The 25,043-nt window shown below is 36.1% G+C and overlaps 1 protein-coding gene across 2 annotated transcripts in view; it reads left to right on the top strand.

Annotated features, from left to right (window-relative positions):
• The window catches only part of LOC107711106 (neuronal growth regulator 1-like), a 130,048-nt gene that overhangs the window by 70,933 nt on the left and 34,072 nt on the right, over positions 1–25,043 (top strand). The window contains exons 5-7 of one of the 2 annotated variants that reach the window (XM_016516039.1): positions 3,187–3,257; positions 3,707–3,756; positions 7,165–7,313. In XM_016516039.1, the coding sequence (XP_016371525.1) occupies positions 3,187–3,257; positions 3,707–3,756; positions 7,165–7,313 (270 nt within the window). Of the gene's footprint in view, positions 1–3,186; positions 3,308–3,706; positions 3,757–7,164; positions 7,314–25,043 lie in introns of both variants that reach the window. The other variant, XM_016516040.1, reaches the window with a different exon arrangement.

Raw genomic sequence — 25,043 nt, 5'->3', positions numbered from 1 at the left:
ACTTGTGTAACATCCAATATGGAGGGGATTTTGTTGATTTGAAGCATGTACACACATACAACAGACGCATAGATGTTTCTAGTAAATGCACCCTTGGATTCTCTCACGTTGGCTCTTTATGCAGAGAATTTTCTGGTTCTGCCTCTCAATGCCATATTATAGCATCCAAATCCATTTAAAGTAAGCTCACACTGATTAACGGGCCAGAGAAGGTGTGAAATATTTCGACTGCATCCCAACTGAAATGTCAGGTAGTGTGGCAAATGTTTGAAGTGAACGGGGCTAGAGATTCCGTTTTCTGTTAAAGGCTGAACTTGGCATCACAAATCCAGACGCTTTCATATCACCTGACACCTGATTTGAATTGCTAGAATCTTTTTCACTGCAGAAACTGACAGTTCTAAATATGTGTTTGCATGTATTTTAAATGGCTTTTGACACCTGATGTCAAGTTATAGAGCATGATTGTAAATGAAGAATATATTGATTATTTGAATCATCAGCATGGAGATCTGTGTATAATTGAATTCCATTGTCATCTCGGTGCATAAACATGTTATGGTGTGTGGATCCTGTGTGTCCTGTGTCCTTTAGTCGACATTGAATCAAAATTTATCTTATTTACTTTCTTTTATTTATTATACTTACATTATATTCATTTATAATTATATTTTGTGTCTTGTAATTCAATACAGTTCTCATTACTTTTTTTATACATACATACTGTATGTACATTACTGATCAAAAGTTTGGAATAATTTTGTTTTAGTAATATAGTTAATATAGTTTCATGAATATATTAATATATTATAGTTTTTTAATGTTTTCAAAAGAATTGTCTTATGTTTATCAAGGCTGCATTTATTTTATGAAAATACATTATTATTATATTGTAAGCCATTTTCTATTTAAATATATATAAAAAAAAGTATTTCTGTAATTATTCCTGTGGTGGCAAAGCTGAATTTTCAGCAGTTATTACTCCAGTCTTCAGTGTCATATGATTAGGTGCTCAATAAACTTTTCTTATTTTTTTGTTTTTGTGGTATTCGTGATCTAGCATTCAAAAGTTTGAGGTAAGTAGGATTATAGTGTTAATAATGTTTATTCAGCAAGGATGCATTAAATTTATCAGAAGTGAAAATAAAGACATTCACAATGTTACTTATTATTTACAAAAATCATGGAATTCCTGGGTTTCCACAAAAAATGTGAAGCAGCATAACTGTTTTTAAACAATAAAAATGAAAATTTGTAATTATTTATATCATGTGCCCATTTTCACAGTCTAACCCCATTTGTTCCTATTTTCTCATGTTTCACTCATACATCAGATTACTGCAGTAAAATGGGTTGATTTTAAATTCTCTGCACTCTCAGCCTTGTACTTTCTGCACCCATATATTATAGGCTCAGCAGTCGTTTGTCCTCGCCTTTGTCATCAGCAATGTGTTCCTTTAATCTCTTATGTTATGTTATCCTTAAATCTTATGCTAGCCTGCTTCTGTGATGCTCAGGTTATGTAATGCTCCCTAGGCATTTGCATGGGTTGATGCCTGTACTGTAAATGCATGATCCAGCCAAAGCAGAAGATTCATCCGTTGCCATCTTTTTTGGATCAGACAGACTTCTCTTCCAACATATGCCAAAACTCTGCATTCAAGCTGCGTTGATGTGTCACACTGCTATTTTCATACCTTCCCAGGAGATTGTGCAGTGAAGAAATGATGAGCAGCGCAATATCACAGAACTAAATTTCTCAACACAGTGATTACAATGATGGATATCCATACTCTTTATGCACGGTTCTCACAGCCTTGGAAAACATTTTGATTTCTAGGAGTAAAAAGAGTCATGGAAATTTCTTTAGTGAAGATAATTATTATTTCAGTCAAGTGACTGGTACCTGACATGCAGATGGTAATCCATGTAGCAATCTAGCAAATACTGTATATGTTTTTTTTTTCTGATCTCAGTGAATGTTTCTGCTTCAAATTCAGAAAAACTGAGATTTTCTTTTCCTCACACTTACTGTTAGATGCTTTGAATTTCAAATGCTGCAAATTAGCTTTCCAGATATGAGAAATGAGAGAAACTCTCACTTCCGTGTACAATGTGGGGAAGCGCATGCCTTCACATTTGTTAATGCTGTAACATATCTATGTGACATAACTACGGAGCCCAAAGTCTGAGAACATCATACTTAAAAATCCATGTTACTGTTCTCACCACAATGGTGGAAATTTCTTTTCAGCCCTCAGATAACATGAAACATTTTTATATCGAAGGCCTGGAGAACTTCATACCTTCAACACTGGGGTTATAGAAGAGAATGTCAAAAATTCAATCAGGAAAAAATAGTCTGAACACAGACCTCAATAACTTGCAGGTGATTTTCAAAGAACGAGTTGCCTGGAATATAAATGTCCCCCACTCAAATTCAGACATAGCAAGTAATTTAACGCTAGCTAGAAAGACATAAGTGGATCACCTGCTTGAAGGGAGTTATTTTCTGAAATTTTTTTTTTTATATATTGTGTTCAACTTAGTATTCTGTACATGCCTGCTTTATTTGTGTGTATATTAAGTACGGTGTTATTTCTTTCATAGCCTTTTTCTATATGTCATTTTGTATTTGAAAGCATGCCATTCTAGTAGCTTACTCTGTTTACTCCTGCTATAAGAAATAATATACAATGAAGATTTATGTATGATAAACATTTCTTTTTTCCCATCGAGAGAGGATTGTTGCTTCTTGACGAGCTGGAAAATAAAAATTCAGCCTGTAGTTAAAGCTCTCTCACTAACACCGCTAGAGAGATTTACACTGCATTTGTGAACATGAAAGGGTCCTCATTTTACATGCACATATTCAGAGAACCTTCCTCAGTTCCTCAGCCTTTGAACAGCTATTAAACAATTTATCACTGAGCAGTTCATTTCATTTCTCCAACCCTTGGGACGAATGGTATTTCTCAGCATTGCACCCATAAGACTTACACGTGTTGACCACTCTGAATCTTGTTGCTAATTCATTTCTGCCTAATTCACACGACTGTAAATGAAAACTTTGCGTTTTAGAAGGATCTTCCCTCTCCAGCTTGGAGGGTTAGTTTATTTGAGTTAGCTTGTTACGTGTGTTCACTCTTTCCCTAAATCACGTTGGTTTTTATTTTCTTTCTGTAGTTCCTCCAGCAATCCATGAGATGAGAAGTCACGGGGTCCGACCCGGTCAGATTGCCCTGCTGAGATGCGAGGCAGCAGCTGTCCCCTCTCCAGTCTTTGAGTGGTACAAGGGAGAGAAAAGGTAAAACCAAGAGTGATAAATGATAAAAGCCTTCATTTCATTAGCTTAGCTGTACAGTGATCATTTATCATACATTATGCATGTTAAGTGAGTTTATTTGCGATTCAGAATGCTCACCACAGAGAAGGTTAACGTCGGTCGAGGCCACTTTTTGTGGCAAGTGTGCGTGTGTAAAAAAAAAAATGCAATATTTTGATCAGTATTCATTTGCAGTCACTGCCTTTGTTGAATCCACTGAATAATTACAGTACAATCAAACTGTACAGCAGTTTTTGAGAATTTCGCCTAAGGTTTAATCACTGAACGTTGATCTAAAGCTGTATTACAGTCTTTAGCAGTATTAGTTTAATAGCTATGGATCTGCAGCTTATCAAATAGATTGCCCTGCTGAGATGCGAGGCAGCAGCTGTCCCCTCTCCAGTCTTTGAGTGGTACAAGGGAGAGAAAAGGTAAAACCAAGAGTGATAGATGATAAAAGCCTTCATTTCATTAGCTTAGCTGTACAGTGATAATTTATCATACATTGTGCATGTTAAGTGAGTTTATTTATGATTTAGAATGCTCACCACAGAGAAGGTTAACGTCGGTCGAGGCCACTTTTTGTGGCAAGTGTGCGTGTGTAAAAAAAAAAATGCAATATTTTGATCAGTATTCATTTGCAGTCACTGCCTTTGTTGAATCCACTGAATAATTACAGTACAATCAAACTGTACAGCAGTTTTTGAGAATTTCGCCTAAGGTTTAATCGCTGAACGTTGATCTAAAGCTGTATTACAGTCTTTAGTAGTATTAGTTTAATAGCTATGGATCTGCAGCTTATCAAATATTACAAAGTGTCTTATTAAAGAGTCTTAATTTCGAAAGATAGTGATTCTTGGCACAGCATAAGCTCATGAAAATCACTTTTGCAACTTTACCGTCATTTTTTACTTTTAATTAAAGAGAAGTCATACACTTCTTTCTAAAACTTTCTAAAAGAGATCTGAAGCAAACTATCATTTGAGTCATTTGAGCAACACAAAAAGATGTCTTAATTGATCAGTCAGCATTATGTATAATTTTAAGCATTGGTTTGAACACATTATGTTTTGGGGGGAGGGGCGAAATTCATTTTTAGTTCCCAAAAAGTGCTAAAATTGTGATTTTCTAGAAGGAAAGACTAGTGTTTGCAAGACAAGGAAGAGTTTTAGGGCTGCTTCGGTTGTGTGGCAATGAAATGTCAAATCAGATCCATTTTTAACTCTGCCATTGTCATGGCACTCAGTACGCTTCTAGTTTTCTGTCAGCTGTGTACAAGTATCAGCACATAATGTGGATTTCACTCTTTGCAGTGTAAAGTTGGCTACAGATGGTTAAGTAGATGTAAGAGAGATAAGACCAATCACAATTCAATATGCAAATGAATGCAAGAAAGAATGCCAATATGCAAATATTCATCACTGTCAACACAATAAAAAACACTGGCTCACTGCTAGTTCTTCCAATATTTTGACGTTTCGACCCCTTTCTGGGGATGTCAGTGTTTTTAGGGTTTTTTGTTATTTTCTGTGAACATTCATTTGTGGCTGTGCACCAGAATTTTTTTCTAGATGTGTATATTTTATTTTTAGGTTTCTACTTTTCCAATACCAAACCTTCTTTCACTATGTCAGTGGAAGATTTTTATTTATAAAAGTATTTATAAAATTTAATAAAGTTTTATAAAAACTAAAAATAGAGAGCACACTTATTACCTACGGACTTATTTCTAGCTCTAGAATAAATAAAAAACTGTTAACAGTAGTACTGGGCGGTATGACCAAAAATTTATATCACGGTATTTTTCAAAATGATACGGTATACCGCCCAGCACTAGTTAACAGCATTTGATTATGTTTAAAAACAGCCAAATTAATGAAATGTTATGGAATGTGATAAAAAAAGAAAATAAATCAGAGGTATACTCAAGTCTACTTCTAAATGCACCATTTTTATACAGTTACATTAAAGTTGAAATAGTACAAACCTGTGTATGTTAGGAGGATCTGTCTTACTATCTTAACTCTGCATTTTAATTGAATGTTTGTATAAACTTATCACTAGTAAAGAGCATTCCAAGTCTTCGCACCAGTCAGCATTGACTCAAGTGGTGGTTTTTGAATTTAAATACCAAATTACCCCATTACCCGTCATTTACTCACTCTTGCTGAGTACGATCTGAATCAGCGGTTCACACTGTGCTAATTGTAATTATAGACTTCACTCAATTTATTCAAATTGCAAAGGAGGCTTATTGGCATTGGGTCTGTACTCTGCTTAATCTAAGGCTTTACATTGAGCATTGTTGCTAAACTGTATGTTTTACTGTATTTGTCTGAATGTGCCGACTCAATGCTGAACTAACAGCAGGAAACAATAGAAACCAACAGGAATGATGCAGAATCATAAACTAATTATGTTTTAAAAAAATTAAATAATCATGAAAAATTATAATAATATATTTCTTGAGCTAAATATATGTAAATTTTTGTAAATCTAAAGATAGCTGGGTTTCCAAATTAGATACTTTTGCAATGGAAAGCACTTGTTAAATTGCGACTCCCAAAAACATTGTTCTGTTTTCCAGTTGCTTGCTAATAACAGAGGCTGAACATAATGTTATAATGTATAAGCAAGGTGATTCTGAATAGATTATGTAAATATTTTTGTGTATAATGGCCTATAACACTCAGATACAGTGGTGGCAGTGGTCTTTTTTTTTGTTCTTATTTAAGCAAATGTCAGCAGGAGACAAGCTACTTGAGAGTTAGGGGACAAAAGGTCAGAAGCTTTACCTGTGAGAGTAACACGTATGACCCAAGTCAGGACTCTCGAGCAACTGCAGCTGAACCTTTCACCTTGACACAGCTATAAGCCATGTGCAAATTTTCCCTTTAGCTATTCCGTCAGGACAATTGTATTTTTTTACATTTATAATGTTATAATGTATAAGCAAGGTGATTCTGAATAGATTATGTAAATATTTTTGTGTATAATGGCCTATAACACTCAGATACAGTGGTGGCAGTGGTCTTTTTTTTTGTTCTTATTTAAGCAAATGTCAGCAGGAGACAAGCTACTTGAGAGTTAGGGGACAAAAGGTCAGAAGCTTTACCTGTGAGAGTAACACGTATGACCCAAGTCAGGACTCTCGAGCAACTGCAGCTGAACCTTTCACCTTGACACAGGTATAAGCCATGTGCAAATTGTTCTGCTTCTGATTTTCCCTTTAGCTATTCCGTCAGGACAATTGTATTTTTTTACATTTTCCTTCATAACTCACATACTACCATATATCTACCTGCCATCTTTTGGTGTAAGAAACATTAATATGTGTCCAAAACATTATGTACCATTCTTAGATGAAGAAAGAAATCAGTGACTGACTTTTCAGCAGCCATTACTCCAGTCCTTAGTGTCACATGATCCTTCAAAAATCATACAAATAAGTTTATTTGGTGCTCAAGAAACGTTTATTTTTATTATTATCGATGTTGAAAATTTTGTGGAGACTGATACATTTTTTTCTAAATATTTCATAAATCTTTTATAACTATGTAAAAGTAATGCATACTGTACTTGCTGAATAAAAGTAGTGAAAAATATTCAGACATTTGAAAAATATTCTGTGTTTTGCACCTTTCAGTAATTTTTTCCAGTTTACGTCAATAGTGTGACCAAATTAATTTTTAAAAGTACTAGTATTCCATGTAGCCTGTCTGCATGTATAAATGAGAAGTGCTGCTAAAATACTTTTTGCTGGATGGATTTATAGCATGCCACACTGCAGCAGGTGTCACTGCTTGACGTGTCATGTCAACTCATGGTCCTATTTTCAGGATTAACATGGGCCAAGGAATTGACATCAAGAACCTCAGCTCCAGATCAGTTCTCACAGTGAAGAACATGACACAGGATCGCTATGGCAACTACACCTGTGTGGCCGTCAACAGGTTGGGAACAGCCAATGCCAGTGTGCCTCTGATTCGTAAGTAACAAGCATTACTCTCCCCTGGCTAACTCGTGTTGTGCTGGTACAGTAGTTGCTTTTTCACATATGCTGTTACAGTCGTCGCAGAGCTCCTCGGAGAAAATGCAGTGTTTTCCCCCATCTTCAATGCATATGTTGCAGAGGAAATGAGAGAAGATGCTACTCAAATAGGTCATTGTTTTGGAGCCTGACGTTTTCTGTGAAGCATTTTCAAAGAGCTCTTAAAATGAGATGCAATTTCTTTGAGCAGTCTGTTTGAAGTGCTTAGTGTTTTTCTGATTCACTGGCCACTGAGTCAATAATAAAAGTAAGTGGGCTAACAAGATAAACAAATGAAAACAAAAAAAACAACATCAACAACAATAAAAAAAAATAGTGATAGTCTTAAAAGTGGCAGATGGAAAAGTTGAGTCCCCTGCTTTTAAATGAAGCATATCAAAGGCCCAGCTGAGATGAAAAATTCCAGTATCTTTCACGTTCTACTGAAGACCGACAGTCTGTGATGTGAGAAACCCAGAATAGACCAGAAAGCTGCATCTTCTCCTCCCACCAGAGTTCCTTCGTACCTCTTATTTTCCTCATCGCTAATGAAAAGGAAACCTACCCTACTGTGCTCCTAATGAGAAATGGCAAGCAATTCCTCCACAACACACACATCTCCACATCTGTAGAGATTGCAAATGCAAGAGCTGATCATCGTTGCCTGGGACTAAATTGCTGTTATAATATTGGTCAATAAGTATTGATGAAGCAAAGGTGAATTCAGGGACACATTAATATTTAATGGAGGACCTCAACCTCAGAGACAAGGTGTGGAGTACTAATCAAAGTGCAGTGTTTGATTTTCTCCTCAGCATGGAGAAACCTATCATTTCGCTCTATTTTTAGCCCGCGTATGATTTCCACCCTCATATTTTATACCTTGTATTGATTGAAAGTGTTTCTTAGATTATTCCCTCACATTTGTTTTGTTGACTCTTCATCCCAGACATACAGTATCCCCAGCCAAATGCTGTAGACGCAGAATTAAGTACTTTCCCCCTATGGAACCAACCTGGGTCATTTATTGTACAGTACGTCCGACAGCATCAAGGTGATTGAGTGCGTTTGGTGTCTACAAAGGGTATTTAGCATAGTGACATGCTCTTTAATGGCATGAGCTTCCATTAAAGGTCTTCTGTGACAAGGTTGAATGTAAACGGGGGGAAAAGCCATTATTCTATACTTGAATGTCAAGATTCAGTGTTTTTGGACAAAATGGGGATTTAAAAATTTTTTTCACCCAAAACCAAAAATTTGGGCATCATTTATGGCGCTTTTCCACTGCATGGTACGACTCGGCTCGGCATGGCTCAGTACGGCACGGCACGGCTCGGCTCGGCACGATTTGCGTTTCCACTGCAGTTTAGTATCGCTTTGGAGTGGGCGGGATTATTCACATGTCGTTATAGTTGCGCCGCCTCTACTGCCACTACTCCTAAAAAAAACTTTTTCATTCCGCATCGCCCCATCAAGCTCTAGCTGGATCCGCTCCTCTGCTATCAAAGGAACGTCTGTACTTCCTCATCCGCAACAGACAACGAAACATTTTGGTTGTTAAAAAAAGGTGCGCTCGTTCAAAATAGTTGCATTCGATCCTTCGCTGGCTGTGCTGATTTAAATCTAGCGGTTCTTTTGTGTTTGTGTCGCAAGTTCAGTGACGATGAGACGATTCTCTCCGGACAATCAGTGATCAGCAGAGTTTACACGTCACGTTTTGGTAATGGTACGGTTCACTTGGAACCTCAACCGAGGTGGTACTAAAAAATGTACCAGGTACTGTACCCAGTGGAAAACCCCCCAAAAGTGAACCGTACTGAGCCATACCGTGCCGTACGATGCAGTGGAAAAGCGCCATTATTCACCTCATGTCGTTTCAAACCTGTATGCATTTCTTTATTCTGTGGAACACAAGAAGATATTTGGATCCAATGTTGTTTTGGACCCCACTAACTTTCTTTGTATGTACAAAAAACATGCTTCAGAATGTCTTCTTTTGTGTTCCACTGAAGAAATATGTTTGGAACAATATGAGGATGTGTAAATATTGACAGAATTTTCCATTTTTTGGTAAGCTATGCCCAAAATGAACCCTCAAAACAGGAGTTTTTAGTGTCGTTATCTATACTGGCCCAGTATTACCACTAAAAGAGAGTTGGCGCACGAGTCTAAACTCCATTAGGTCCTCATTGGCCTGAATATTTTATTCCTCATTGTTTTATGCTTCACATAAAGTAAATTTTTGAATGTAATTCTTAACAGCAGAATTAGAATGTTAACTGACATTATGCTTAAGAGATTAAATTTTCATTAAGAAAAAGTGCACTTTCATGAAACGTTGGCGTTGGCATGCACTCTTGCTAATGACGTTACAGTCAGATACACTCAGAGATCGAACCACATGTTTAAAAGTGCATTATTTAAGCTTTACTAATTGCCAAATGACCTCAATATAGCTAATGGCCTTGGTTGCAATATTCAAAGACGGATTCAGATAAAAAATGCATGTCAAAGCAACACACTGTCGCTCTTTGTTTTCCTCAATGTCTCAATGGGAATTCATTAGTGTGAAAGATATTAACTCTCAAGAATGAGTTTAGCACTACTAGTCATTGACTATAATGAAAATAATGTCACAGAATGCAGATTTTTAGTGCCATACAACTGGGGCAAATGATTGCGTGAATTGACAAACAACCACAAATTTCTCAACATCATACAATGCTGTCACAATATTGTAGTTGAACTTTATTTCATTTGATATATTTTCTTCAGCGAGCACACATTTCTAAACGTGACAAACTGTTTTGTGAGGTAACAAATGTCTGGCAGTTAGTGTGTCTCCTTTGTTTCATTTCTAAAACCTTCCTGACCATTGTCTGTGAACACCAGTTCACTGAACAGGCTCTTTTTGAAGACGAAAATCTGCAGGCATTGGGCAAAGGTGATGAATTTAACAAATGGATGTTTTTTTAAAGTCCTTTTAATGTTGTATTGAGAAAAATGGGTGATGCGTTGCACATGTGGTACAAATTAGAGTGACTTGACATTTCCGTGGCTCTTTCTCCATTACTCACTGTCATCACATTTGATTGGACTTTTGACCCTTTTTGCACCTGGCATTAAAGTGCGTTTTCGGTGATCGGATCACAATCAGATAGCATTAAACCACAGGGCACATTGTGATCGGATCACTGAAACCACATTCAAATATGGTTAGGGACAGTTGTTTGAGATTGTTTTTAATATAACAATATCTTATCTCAAGAACTTCTGTGGCAAAAGCTCTTTTTGGCTTACCAGGCACCTGTGTTGTGGTTTGCTGTCTTTTTTATTCTGTTTTACACTGTGGTTTTAGGACCTGGTCACCCAATTTAATGAACAATATCCCATGAATTGTTCCACTGCACTACACTTGAAATCTCTAATTTCTCTCCTCAAATCCTCACTCTCGTCTCTCTCCCAGTGTGTTTTCGCATGGGCGCTTTAAAACTTTATTTTCCACCCTTTTCTTCACTTCTAATCCCTATTAGCATCCTTTACTGTGGGAATGTTTCTAAAGCAGCCAAACGCAATAGACCAAATGGCTTATTTTAATCTGCGAGCGTTTTGAATTATCCGTGTTTTATAAATTCGGTGAACGATGGAAATTTTTTGGTTAACGCAAACTCTGATGTAAGCTCCAAGTGTAAAGGGGGCCAACATGTCCTTTAATTTTCATTCAGGAGAGCTAATCTAGATAGACAACTGATACTTATCTTTGAGTTTGCTGTTTGCTTTGCTTTGTTTTCAGATTATTGCTCTAAAAAGTGTGCATGGGAGGATTTTCACGTTATGCATATTGCTAATTGCAGCACATTTTTATAGAAACAGTAAAATCTAAATGTGTTAACACCCTAGCTTTCTCTTTTTATGTCTTGCATAGCATAAACAAGTTTGTATGTGTGAGGAGGTAAATGTGTCTCGCATGTTGTAGCAAGGTAGCCTACATCGTGAACCTGCTGTTTTCCGTATCTGGCGTGTTTTCCTGTCTGAGATTTTCTTCAAATCTTTCTTCTACATTTTGCTGTCCTGACTGTAAAGCGCAACGCTGAGGAGCAACAAGATTTTGTTGTCCTTAATTGGCAGATTTCGTCTGCTCTGTAATCCAAGCTATCTTTCCCCCCTCATTTTTGCTTATAGCACAGTGTAGGCTTTGCCGAATAATCTCCTCCAACCTGTCATTGGAGTATGACTAAAACAGACTAGAAACACTCATAGCCCGAAGAAGCTTTCAGCCTCCCTTGATAAAGCCTCCACATCTTCTGCATGCACCAGCTAATGGAAGCCTTGTTCATTTGCCATGCCTATCAATCATAACCTCAGTGTCATCTTTTCATATCTTGCCGTTTCTTCTTGTCCTGGTTTTTCTTTACCGCTCTTACTGTGTTGTGCCGGATGTTGTTGTCGTGGTTACCATACTGTGACCCTGTCTGAGTCACAGGGTGGAGGCATATAAGAAGGGATGAAATGGAAGGTGAACTAGAACAGAAGATATGGTGTCAATTTATTCTCATGAACATCGTTTTTCTCCAGGCTGGGAAACTCATGCATTCATCTTGCCGTTCAGCCAGCCCTCCTGATCCTATTCTTATTTCCCCATCAATCATATATCAGGTTGCCTTCCCCCCAAGCACCTCTACTTGCACTGTAAAGAACTGCCAAATACAGACTGTGCACAATTTATGCTGATACATTTAAGTGCTGTGTTAAGTGCCCATGGATTATGAATCCGATTGGCTGGTATATGCACTATGATTTTCCAGTTTTCCAAACACAATTCAAACAAACTTCCAGATAAATTAATGTAGTCTTGCATAGCCATGTAAAACCTGGTCTACATTGCAACTAATCTGGAGAACAGCCAGTATAGATGTATGACTGGCATTTAAAGAGACTAACCACGTTCTGTTTCTTTCAGCGTTCACCATTGTTCGCGTCAGTCTTCGCAATAGCTAAAAAAAATTTAACAAAAAAGCTAAAAATGGATGTAAATAATGCGATCAGCCTAGCCAAATATAATAAGCAATGATTATTTCACAGACATGCCTATATACAGTTATACTCATGGATATCAAGTTTACTTGCTTCTAAGTGCCTCAAACAAAACTCTGGAATATCTTTCAAATTTGATGCCAGTGACTTTGCAAACTTCTGCAAATCCGGTGATTTGATCTTACTGAAAAGCGCTTATTGTATCAGCCGTGTAAACTCGACTTTGTGCCCTTAGTCCCAAAAGCTGCATAAAACCAGCCAATCAGATTAGAGCTTGCCAGACTAAGAAAGTGCTTTCCAGCTTTTTGTGCTTATGCATCAGACAGTCGGCGAAACGAAGTGGTCTGTGGACATGCCATCTGAGGCTGAGATTGCGAATGCTATTACATTAACCCATTTCGTTGCTGTTCTTTTGATGCGCATACTATATGAGAGATTGGTATTATACTGCATTTTCTTGTTGAGGTTGCATTTTGTTGTCTTCATTTGCAGTGGTTTTGAAGCTCTAATCAAATTCAGTCCAGCGCTGAAAAGGACAGCCGAACAGATGGACTGACATTTATCTTTCTCATTGACTTTTATCTTGTATTACAACAGTCATCATTTTGACGTCTTAAAGGGTGCCGCCTCGCTGTTTGTACGCTGAATGTGCGGCGAGCAGGTCCTTGAAAAATAAGGTGTTTGTGATGCAGAGAGTCTGTTTTGGCTATAAAACACCTCCTGTCCAATCATTAACGGAGACGGCGGTTAAAACCGCCTGGAGAAATAGGCAATCCTTGCGATGCGTCTGACCATGCATGAAAGATAGAAGGTTTAGCCGTTCAAGGATGCAGCCAAAGTTTTTCTTCATCAGTACTGTGCATTGAGCTTCTGAAGATTAGAGAAAATTAGCCCCTTTAAATAATTCATTTTGACCTTCAAGTTTTTAAATCCATCGTTAAGGGGTTGGCGTAAAATAAATGAATTCAAGCACAGCTCGTAGTCTCACAGTCTCAGAGTGGTCTAACAATGCACATCAGATAGCACTCCACTCGTATCTTGGCAATTTACGTTTCTGTGAATTGTATAGAAGCTGGATGTTCATTTCTTTGTAAAGAGAAAAGGGAAAAAATTAGATGTTATTATAGAATGAAATGCAATTCCTCCCACCATGATGATGGGTTTTTTTCCTTGCAAGTGAGAACAGAGGTCATTCAGTGTACACATCAATCTGCTTTTACGTGGATGCAATGCAGGCTACTCCATTGCTCTATACAGTACCTGAATATTACACGTCATGCAATACTGTAATATAAAGACTGAGAGCTCCACATGGAAGGAAATTTCACAAATCACATTGTGGTGTTCATCTGATATTAACCGAGGTAGAAGACACCTTCTTAGAGTTGCATTAAGATCATCAAAAACTATGACTATGATGAGTAATGTGATCTTTGTTTTAGAAGAACCATAGTTTTAGCAGAATTTAGATTCTCAACTCAAATTGCAATGTAGGCCAAATTTGGTAAGAATGAGAAACATAAATATTTAAAATTAAAAACTCTGAAAGGAAGCCAAGGATTTGTATCCATCCTAAAGTATCATTACTAAAGATTTATGAATTTTAAGGAAGCAATGAATTTCTTGATTTTATTTATTTATTTATTTATTTTTGCCTGAACGTATTGGTCTTTCTCCAATTATAGGTTGTATGTTTTTTTTTTAACCAGGAGTTGGTTTTTATTATAACTAGCAGATTTTTGCAGCGCTTTCCTTATCATTGTATGAAGGTCACAATTAAACCATCTTGGAAACATATTTTTTGTCGACTTTCATGTGTTAGTTTATGTGTAGAGTCAATGAAACCATGAAAAATGAAATATTCAACATAAATAGAACTATGATATTCTAACAAAAATATCAAGTAATCATAAACCATTTAAATGTGTTAAATTAATTTCTATGAGTTTTCACAAAATTAAAGTTAATGTGCTTGTTTACTGTACCAAGGAGACAACAGTGGTGTGCTTAAATTATGCATAAAATAATTGTAATTGTGTGAACAGTAGGAAACACAAAATGCTAGATATGAAGCCGACAACCATTTTATAGCAAAAGTATCCATCCATCCTTTCATTTTCTTGTCTAAATAGCAAAAATATTTAAAATGTAATTTCCAATACTGAATAAATTGTGATTTGAGATGTGGTGGAAATAACATTTATGGATGGGGGAAAATAAAATTACTGAATTTTCCTGTCATATGTATATACAATGTTGAACATTAAGCAAAGTAGATAAACTAGTGAAAGTTTGTTTGATTTCTGAAATTCCACAGGCCAAAAGTACCCATTGTTGAACAAACAAACCGAGAATATATGTATCTATGTACATCTATAAATAAATATAAGAATGTTTTATTATTATTATTATTATTATTAAATCTGTACAAAATCTTTCACTTTTGCTTTTGCCTCCTTCACAAAATGTTATACCCTTTCTCTGATTTACAGAGAAATGTCAGTTTATTCCCAAAGCGTACGGTGCTGTCAGTGGTGATGATTGCTCCAGGTTGCATGTCTGTGCGCTTGGCATGAACGGCAGCTGAAAGCTGCAACACACATCGTCTGTGTTTTGGCTTCACACACACACACTGTCTCAACCCTGCCCCTGAACCTGCGAACAGTAATGATGTGAACTCTCTCTAGGCGCTGTGATTTCAACTCCAGGGCTCTCAATTTAGCAAAGGGCTTACCAGAGAGAAGCCTCTGTTGAGGTCATTACACCCCTTAATCACAAAGTCACTCTTACTGTACGGAGTCACTGTAATGTTGATTTGAACAATAAAAGAAAAATCACAGATCCTGACTTTTTTTTTTCTTGTTCAGTTCATCTCTACTGTCACAACGGATTTTGAAAGGGAAGGATAATTTTTTTATTTACAAATGTCCAGATGGTTTGATTGAGGCCTGATTCCTTTTTTTCCTTGAAAAAAAAAAAAAAGACCAGCGTCTGTCACACAACCACTTTTATGTTTTCATAGTGTCGCGGGGTGAATGAGAACACAGACTCGGTACTGATCGAAAGAGCCCCGGAGGGTGATTTATTGCCCACACACTGATCACACGTGCTCTGATGAATGGTGCTCGGTGCCCGTCTCAGCGTGGTGCTCGTGGGGTGAAGTGCCGTGGTGCAGATCCCTCTCCCAGGGTGCCTTCGGATTCTGTGAACAAGGAGAAACAAGCATTAATGTCGCCTGGAGCTCCGTGGTGCCTTCCCGCTGGTGTCTCTTCTCCTGGCTTTTAAGGCCAGCGGGAACGAGCTCCAGGTGCGCCATTCATCACGCACAGGTGTTGTGCTTCGGTGATCAGTGTGGCAGCGGCGTTTCCAGGGCGACGCTAATCTGGACTCGGGATACTCGCCACAATAGTAATATGTTGTTCATGTGATTTTATTGATACAGGTTCATGAAATTTGATGAAGCTGGGCAGAAGTACATCTACATTTTGTTTAAAAGAAAATAGTGGAAAGACCTTTTTTGAATAAAGCATTTCACAAAAGGAAGTTTGCTTCGTTTTAAATTATGGATAATAGATAGACTGTTCAAAATTAAGATACAGTAGGACATTTCCTGGTGATATAAAGGAATACTTCTTTCAAAAATGCAACTTTTGTCATAATTTATTCATTGTTCCAAAACTTTTATGCATTCCTTTCCTCTGTACAATACAAAAGAATAGATTTTGAAGAACAATGTCGAAGTAACATTGGACCCCAATGACTTTCATAATATGCATGAAAAAAGAGAGAGATAAATATCTTCTTTTGTGTTCCAAAAAATGAAAATTCTGTCATTTATTTACCCTCATGTCATTACAAACCTGTATGACTTTCTTTGCAGCAGAAAAGGAGATACATTTTGAGAAATGTGATTTGTGTTTCCTTTCTCTATACAATTTCAATTGGTCAAAACTCAAAACTGTTTGGTTACCAACATTCTTATTTTGTATTGTAAAGAAGAAAGAAAGTCATACAACAACACGAGTGTGAGTAAGCGAGGACAGAATTTTCATGTTTAGGTATCTGTCCCATCACGCTAGAGTTTGCTTCATTCACTTCCATGTAAACGTGGGAGACTGGAAACACAAACAAGCAGAGAGTGTCACCTTTCAATGTGTGCCAAAGTTCAAGTTTGGTGAACTCTGATCTACAAGTTCACATAATGGAAAGATGTTTGGCCAGTAGAGCATCTAAACAGATTTACTGACCTCTTGGTTCAATAGAAAACATATGAATTTTAAAGCTGCATGTTGTTCATTGTTGCGGGAAAGTGGAGTAAATTGCATATTTTAACAATAGAATTTATTATAATTTGAGGTTTATGTATTATTTATGCTTATAACCTTGTGTGACCTTTAGTGTGTTTCTACACCTGTGGCTACTGTACAAGGGCACTTGTATGAACTTATGGGGAAATAAATTCATACATCTACTGAAAATGATCTTGAGACCAGGTAGTTACCAGTTATGGCTAGGAAAAAATGAAGTCAGCCACTTTTGTTTGCAGATGCCACTTGGTTTAATATTTTGTATCTAACGCAATGACAGCCTGACCTTTTTAAGTGTCCAAATACTTTTGCTTTGGCTGTTGGATTCATTTTCCATTTTTTTTATATTTTTCTGTTTTATGTATATGTATCAGCAGATGGAAAATGTGAAGACATTCATGTTTCAGTTTATCTCCCCCAGATCTAGACGTATCCCCCCAGTTAAGTTTTAATTACCATCAGTTAAGTAACTCACTGGAAAATATCGAGCCTATATGAGATTAAAAATGGGTTGACATTAAAGTCCTGCTTTTAACATTTCCCAAAAAGGGAGCTGGGGCAATTGAGAGAGTATGATATCTATTAATAATATGAAAACTATATTACATCGTCATGATTAAATGACTGAATTTAATTTCATGTGTTAATTGAGCTGAGCTTCATTCCGGTCCGTTGAATTGAGTGATGCTCAGAAGCTTCTAATTTGGAGTATCAAAGATCAGCGATCATAATATGATTTGAAACCGACTCCGTTGAAAACCCTCTGAACATTAAACCCGACTGAACATTATATTTTGATCAAGATGATCAAGCTCAGCATGGATTTGTTTTATTTTGCGGTGTAAAGGGCCCTTTTATTGCCAGTTGACCACAGAGGCAAAATTTTCACACCCTTTTTTCTTTCCAGTCTTTACATGTTTTTGTTCTCTTTTCCCTTCTTTTGGGTCTTCGTTATGTTAATAATATATAAATGTCCTCTTTTCCCTCTCCCCTTCTTTTCCTGTAGCAATTATTGAACCCACAACAACTAGTGCTGTCTCAAGTCCAGGGGTCAGTATATGTCACATGCTGTACGCAGCTCAGTAAGGGATCCGAAATGCTGCACTAACCAAAAATGACCTCTTCTTCATTGCAATTTCTCCTTCTCTCGATTGGCCAGGATGCCTGCTGGCGTTCAGCTTTGTGTGTCGTCACTTTATTTTATTTTATTTTTTTCTAGGGCTGTCAATCAGTTATTTTTAAATAAAATAAATTACATTATACATCAATTAATTAATCCCTTATCAATGTTTGCTGAGAAAGTATTTGTAGCCATGCCTAAAAATGTCATTTAGAACCTAAATATAAATTTGCATTTACAAAACAAAATACAATGATTATTTATTTACATAAAATGTTTTTGCATATTTTAGTATGCTATTCATTCAAACAAACTCTTTTTGGTATTTGTGTTGGTAAAACTAAACATATTTCCTGTATGTGTTATTTGTTAACATTTATGGCTGTTAAAATCAGTCAAACCTTTGGTTCATTCTCATTCTCAGTGGTTTACATTTTGAGTCTGACATTTCCAAAAGAGATGGTTCTCATTTCAGTGAATCATTGACTTGTAGTCTCAAGAATCATCTAGACTGATTCTAAAATGAATCAGTTGAATCATTTAAAGATCCAAATCTAAAAAATAATTTGTTAGCAAATTAGACATCAGGTCAAACAGAGATCAACTTTAGGACATTACTTTTGTTTCTTTAAATGCGCTATTTAAATTGACAGCCCTAGTTTTTTCACTTGATTTCTTTGTGTTTCTTTGTGTTTTATTTCTTTAACTTGTGGCATTGCACAGTACAGCACTGACACCCCTCTGAGCGAGCACTGTGGCGTTATGGTGGGCACTGTCATGAGTAGCGCTGGGGCGAGTGGCTTTCCTAAACGCTGACTGCTTCTCTCTGGCTTCCTCATTCTCTGCTTTAGTGCGGGCTGCATGAAGGGCGGGATATTGATAATACGCCTCCTCGACTTCTCTCTTTTATTTGTTGTCTGCCATTTTCTCTCCTCCTGAGCAGCAACTGACTCCGCCGTCTCTGAACGTATCTCACTATCTATGGCGTCGCTGTGTTTTCGCTGTTGTGCTCCTTACTGAAATCACAGACCATGATATTCTCTTTCTGGGGGAGCGTGGAGTTTGTGTGTGTGTGTGTGCGTGTGTGTGTGTGTGCGTGTGTGCGCGTGTGTGTGTGTGTGTGCGCCTGTGTGTATTAAAGGGATAGTTCATGACTCCGCCGTCTCTGAACGTATCTCACTATCTATGGCGTCGCTGTGTTTTCGCTGTTGTGCTCCTTACTGAAATCACAGACCATGATATTCTCTTTCTGGGGGAGCGTGGAGTTTGTGTGTGTGTGTGTGCGTGTGTGTGTGTGTGCGTGTGTGCCTGTGTGTATTAAAGGGATAGTTCACCCAAAAATTCTAATTTACATTTTAAATTAAATTATTTACTCACCATCATGTTGTTTGAAATACATATGAGTTTTTTTTTCTTGTAACACAAAAAGAACAATTTTATGGAATTGCATTGGTCGTTGTTGGATATATATCACCCAGTTTTGGATATTTAATTGTGCATTCTCATTTCTTCTATTTTTACATTTAGATTACCTTTGCCATCATCTGTGTTCACTTAATTATCGTTAAAAAACACTAATATTTTAACAACACTTTTAAATTTATTCTCTAACAAAAATCTCAAAATGAATATCTATTTCTTAATATATTTTTTATGATGCATTATAATGCTGGAATTCACTTGTTGCATTTAAAACAACTGATTTTATTTTTTTAGTGTTTTGTTATTAATTTATTTAGGCAAAATAGCATAGCATTTTAAAATTGAATCCCATTTAACAGTTATTGGTACAAAACTTAAGGTTACTGAAATCTGTTACTGGAATAACAGGTTACAGAGTGCACTGTTGGTTATAGTGTTTTATTTTTATTCATGTTTAAAAAAAATCTTTGTTTTTGAAAATGCCACAATAGGGTTGCAGAATAAAGGAATTGCTCATCTTTATTTTACAGTTTTTGTTTTTTCAGTTCAAATGTTTTTTTTTTTAGTCAGAATGATGTAAAATAATATTTTAGTAATTTTTATGCTTGTGTTATTTACTATAGTTAATAAAGTAAATGGTATGGTTTCATATATAACAGCCATTGGCCACCATGCTCTGTAAGATACTGCCAACAAAAAATCCATATCTGTCGACCGCTAATCATAAGACTTATGCGCTATATTGCGCTATTATAGTCTTCTGAAGCTTACAATAGCTTTGTGTGTGGAACAGTCCAAAGCAAATGAATGAGTTGATCCAGTTCACAAAAACTGGCTGAATTAAAAATCTTTTTGTGTCCAGAATGACCAGTAGATTCTTCAAAATTTCTCCTTTTGTATTCCATAAAATAGAATAATTTGGATTTGGACCAATATGATTGTGAATAAACGATAACAGAGTTTATTTTTTATTTTTTGGTTGAACTATTCTTTTAAGACATGCCTTTTAAAAGCCAGTGTGAAAATGTAATCCCTCAAATGGGATACATTACTTCCCCTAATGCTTTCTCTTTAGCACATGTACGGACACAATGCACACACTAAAAATTGTGTGTGATGTGTTGTATTGCATGACCGTTCTTAGTAACCACAATGAGTATCATTCAGCGTTTCAGATCTTAATGCATTTTCATACTCCATTTTACAGATATGCCTCTGTATTAGTAGGTATACCATTTGTATGGAATGGATATAATTAGCCATGGGGTCCTCTCACTGCCAGAGTTTAGACCTTTGCTAGTGTGTAGCCCTTAACTTTCATTTGATGCAACGCTTGCAGAACAAATGACAATTTCATGGTCCACTGCAGTAGTGGCAGTATCAATCGCTGAGATAAACTGTCTCGACGTCCCACTGTTCTTGTTTTGTTCCAAGTTCCAAATTGTATTTCTAGTTAATTTTGTGCTGTCCTAGTTGAGCGACTTGGCCGAGAGAGGATAGTTTGAATTCCTTGCAACAGGTCCACTACTTATTTGACAAAGAATATAAATGAATTAATAAATGCTAATTATGTTTTGACATCTCTTCACAGGAGGGTTGGATTATGTGTATTCAGAAAGAAGCAATACATACGGTATGCAAACGCAATGATGTATAGAAATGTATATGAGCATGTATAAGGGGAGACCGAGGCTAGTTGTCACGCAGGGAATTGAATTGGTTTTCGAGACAAGGGTATTTTCTTGTAAATGTCAGGTGTCACATGACTTTTGTACTGTATGTTGTAATTTTTTAATTACAATATTTATCGACCGTTTTGTTTCTCATAATTGTTTTATTGATTGAATTTAGCTTTAAAAAACTATGTTAGAATGGCAGTTTCTATTGTGACAGCTTATTGCCTCTGCCTTTTACCTGAACAATAACGGTGGAATTTAATTTAGATCTAATAGCTTTTTTGTAGTGAATACAAAAATGGAGGTTTGACTATTAGCCCCACTCTCCCCTATATATGAATAAAATCAAAGCATTGCACAATAGCTATTAAATCCATTCTTTACTTTGTATGTGTGAGACGTTTCATATTTGCTAGAATGGAAACAGGAGGAGATGTTAGATCTTTACTGAACAGATGCTTGTCGATACCTACTCATAGTTTTTTGGTGTGATTTTGAAACATTTTGGCCTTTCTTTACACATTTACAACTGCGCTTAAAATGGCTATAATTGACTGTGAAAATCAATCCCTTGTTCACACGCAGTGCGCGCTTTTCTCCAAACACGCTGCCAATACTTTTGTGTTTCTCTGCATGTTGGCTGAAATAGCAGCTACATTCAGACATGCGTTTGATTCCACTGAAAACCAACCTGTCTCTTATCGGTAGTCCTCCTGACAAATAGTTCAGACAGCTTCCACACAAAAGTGAGATTTATGAAGCATTTGTGCTATTGGGATTCATACAAGATTTATTCGGTGAAATAGAGTGTTTCATTAAAAAAAAAAATTTGAGAGCTCAGGCCACAACACTGAAGTTATGATTTATGTTTCCCTTGATGTTTTGTCACATGGATTGTACTGAAGTTGTTTTTTAGAGAAAGTGCAACCATAAATGATCGGATTTCCTGTTTCCCTATAGGTATATGCAGTGCTGGGTAGATTGCTTGAAAATTGTAATCCGTTACTGATTACAAATTACATGATTAAAATTGTAGTTCGTAACGTAATTTAATAATTAAATATTTTAATAATTCATTCTGAGTACTTTTTGATTACTTTTAAATTATTGTGTACCATATTGATATAAAAAAGAAAAGAAAATATATTCCATTCTTTATCAACAACATGAAATGTGACCCGTGCTGGCAGAATGAGTCGGGATGCACACGGGCTAATTTTGAGCTACAGGCAAAAAAAAAGTGAAAAATGTTGATTTTAGTCGAATTGGACGTTTTCACAAAAATGAGTTCTGATTACTTTTAAATTATTGTGTACCATATTGATATAAAAAAGAAAAGAAAATATATTCCATTCTTTATCAACAACATGAAATGTGACCCGTGCTGGCAGAATGAGTCGGGATGCACACGGGCTAATTTTGAGCTACAGGCAAAAAAAAAGTGCCTAGTGTAAATTTTAGTCGAATTGGACGTTTTCACAAAAATGAGTTCATTAAGCCTTCGTCTAGCGATCCCAATGCTCCAAATAGTATTTGAACATCTAAAATTATCTTTATTTGTACGGTTTCTGAGAGGAGTACCTTTTCACCGCTCGCTTCTCGCGCTGACTGTCATCCGAAGCGCCCGCATAAAGATGCTTCAGATGGCGCACAATCCCGATAAATATACACATATACACAGAATTACAGTTTGCAAGTATTCACACAAAAATAATCTTTTAATGGAGAATGTGAAAATAAAAATAGCTCATTTTTGAAAATTTGCTTATTGTGACTCATTTTGCCAGCACAGGTCACAAATGTATTAAACATTACATTACACCAGGGTTTCCCAAAATGGGGTTAATGAAGGAACTGCAGGGGGTTTTTGAGTTGATGATTAATGAAATCATAAAAATTTAAAATTAAAATGAATAAATTATTTGAAAATCAAAACAAAACAATTAAACACTAAAAACAGAAATATTTGTGACTGTTAAAGTGATGGTGTGAATGTTGTTAAGACATTGAAAAATTTACTTATCTCAGGGGTCTCCAAGTAAATATTTTAGGTCAAAAGGGATTTGCTGACAAAAAAAATGCTGACAGGAATCCCTGCATTACACGAACAAACATGAAAACAGCAATGACATTACATGTTTAAAGTTTTCCAGGTTTTAAATATTTTTGTCCAGACTTTTGTCCAGATCAATAATTAGTGAAGATCACTGGATGTGAAAACATTTCACAGCTGTATATCAGCTGTGTTTAGTAATAATTATTATTCCTCTAATACATGGTCTAATTGACTGAGAGGTGTTTTTGTCCCCAAATTTATTTACATAGATAAATGGTAGGCTAAATGTTGCGACACCCAGTAGGATTTTTAGAAAAAGAATTCAAAAGAGAGAAAAAAAAAGAATTAGGGAGAATCAATAAATTATGGATAATTTACTGCCATTGTTAAATAGGATATAATCATGTAATGCTTAAAAAGTAACTGTAATCTGACTAGGAAATAGCATTTTAAAGCATTTATAGCAATAACATTTTAAAACATAAAATAATTTAGTTACAATCCTTATTTTTTTGGAATCTGACTATGTAGTCCAGATTACTTGCATCTAATCAGTAGCTGCCCAGCACTGACAGTATATAATCATAACCTTATTCCTGGTTGGTAGATTTACTGTAGTGCTTTTATGTTGTGACTTTTACAAAAGAGAAATTATTCAAGGAAATATCCAAAGTGAAATATTTTAAAATTAATCTTTTCACAGGGAGCTTTTTGAGGATCTCAATTTGACACTTTGTCCACATTCAATTGTCTTCTCTTGATCCCATTCTTCATACCTCCAAATGAGCTTAGTTACAGAGATTAATCATGTTTAAGAGTATAACTATAGCTCTGATATCCTGCCCAACTGTGTCTCATTCACCATATCAACAAACGAGGTTATTAGTTGGATGTCATTAGTTTGACATTGCTTTTTCTTCTTCCTCTGAGACTCACATCCCTAATTTTTCGTGTCTACAAAACAAAGCAATTACCGCTGTCAGCAGATCAAGATACTCGCCTTTGTTTTGTTCTTTCAGCATCACAAATGAAACTTTCACTTTTTATCTCCAGTGTGAACTAATCTGGCAAATTTGATGGAATAGTGTTGTCAGTTTTTCTCTTGTGAACTGTTACAATGCTGTGTACTGAATCCTTGCACTGGATTCCAAGCATATGGGAGAACATATGCCAAGCATGCATGGTGATATATATATATATATATATTACGCGTTAACTTGCTGGGCAATTTCAGCAATTTTGCTGGGTTATTATCGCGTTAACGCATAAATTGATTAATGCCGACAATTATTTTATCTCACATTAACGCAGTTTTTTATTTTTATGAAAGTCCATTGCTCACTGGCTCTGCGTACACATACAGACAAACCATGGGTCACAGTGCATGGTGCATGAATACTGATTATTATTGCAAACACAGGGCCTTTTTGACCAAAATGAGCATCAGCGTGAGAGAGAGTTATTGCCCATGGACATGTGCTTGCTTAGAATGGAGATGTGGTTATAGGTTGTTTACCTCAGATATGGTCTGCAGTGGAATAGTGAGGATATAATAATTTTCTAATCTATATTTAGTTTTCATTTTTAGAAATGTCATTTCATTTCTAGTTCATTTTTCTGTATTATTTCATTAAAATGTGGTTGTGCTGTTATAGGTCAAGATGTCAAAGATTCTTAGCATGAGATACTGGTGTTCTGGTGTCCTCAGAATGTTTCTTAACCTGCTTGACCAGCTAATCATCCAGTCAATCAACGAAGCAATATTGTCCTATTTTTACAAATAAAGAAATACATTTAAAAAAAATTGTTTATTAGTAAATAAATAATTTAATTAATTAATGACATAAAATGGAAAAGCTGAAGGTTCAAAAGCATTAAAGGATGGTACACACCATTCAAAAGTCTGAACTAAGGCTGCTTTCATTTGTTTAAAAATACAATAAAAACTGTGAAATATTATTACAATTTAAAAAAGTGTTGTCTAGATTTATATATTTTCATCAGCCATTACTCCAGTCTTCAGTGTCATGATTCTTGAGAAATCTTTTTAATATGCTGATTTGGTGCCCAAGA

Source organism: Sinocyclocheilus rhinocerous, unplaced genomic scaffold (assembly GCF_001515625.1).
Source record: "Sinocyclocheilus rhinocerous isolate Xijiao unplaced genomic scaffold, SAMN03320098_v1.1 scaffold85, whole genome shotgun sequence".
In the NCBI taxonomy this organism is placed as follows: Eukaryota; Metazoa; Chordata; class Actinopteri; order Cypriniformes; family Cyprinidae; genus Sinocyclocheilus; species Sinocyclocheilus rhinocerous.
Note: the sequence above shows the minus strand (reverse complement) of the source record. Positions and strands in the feature narration are given on the sequence as shown.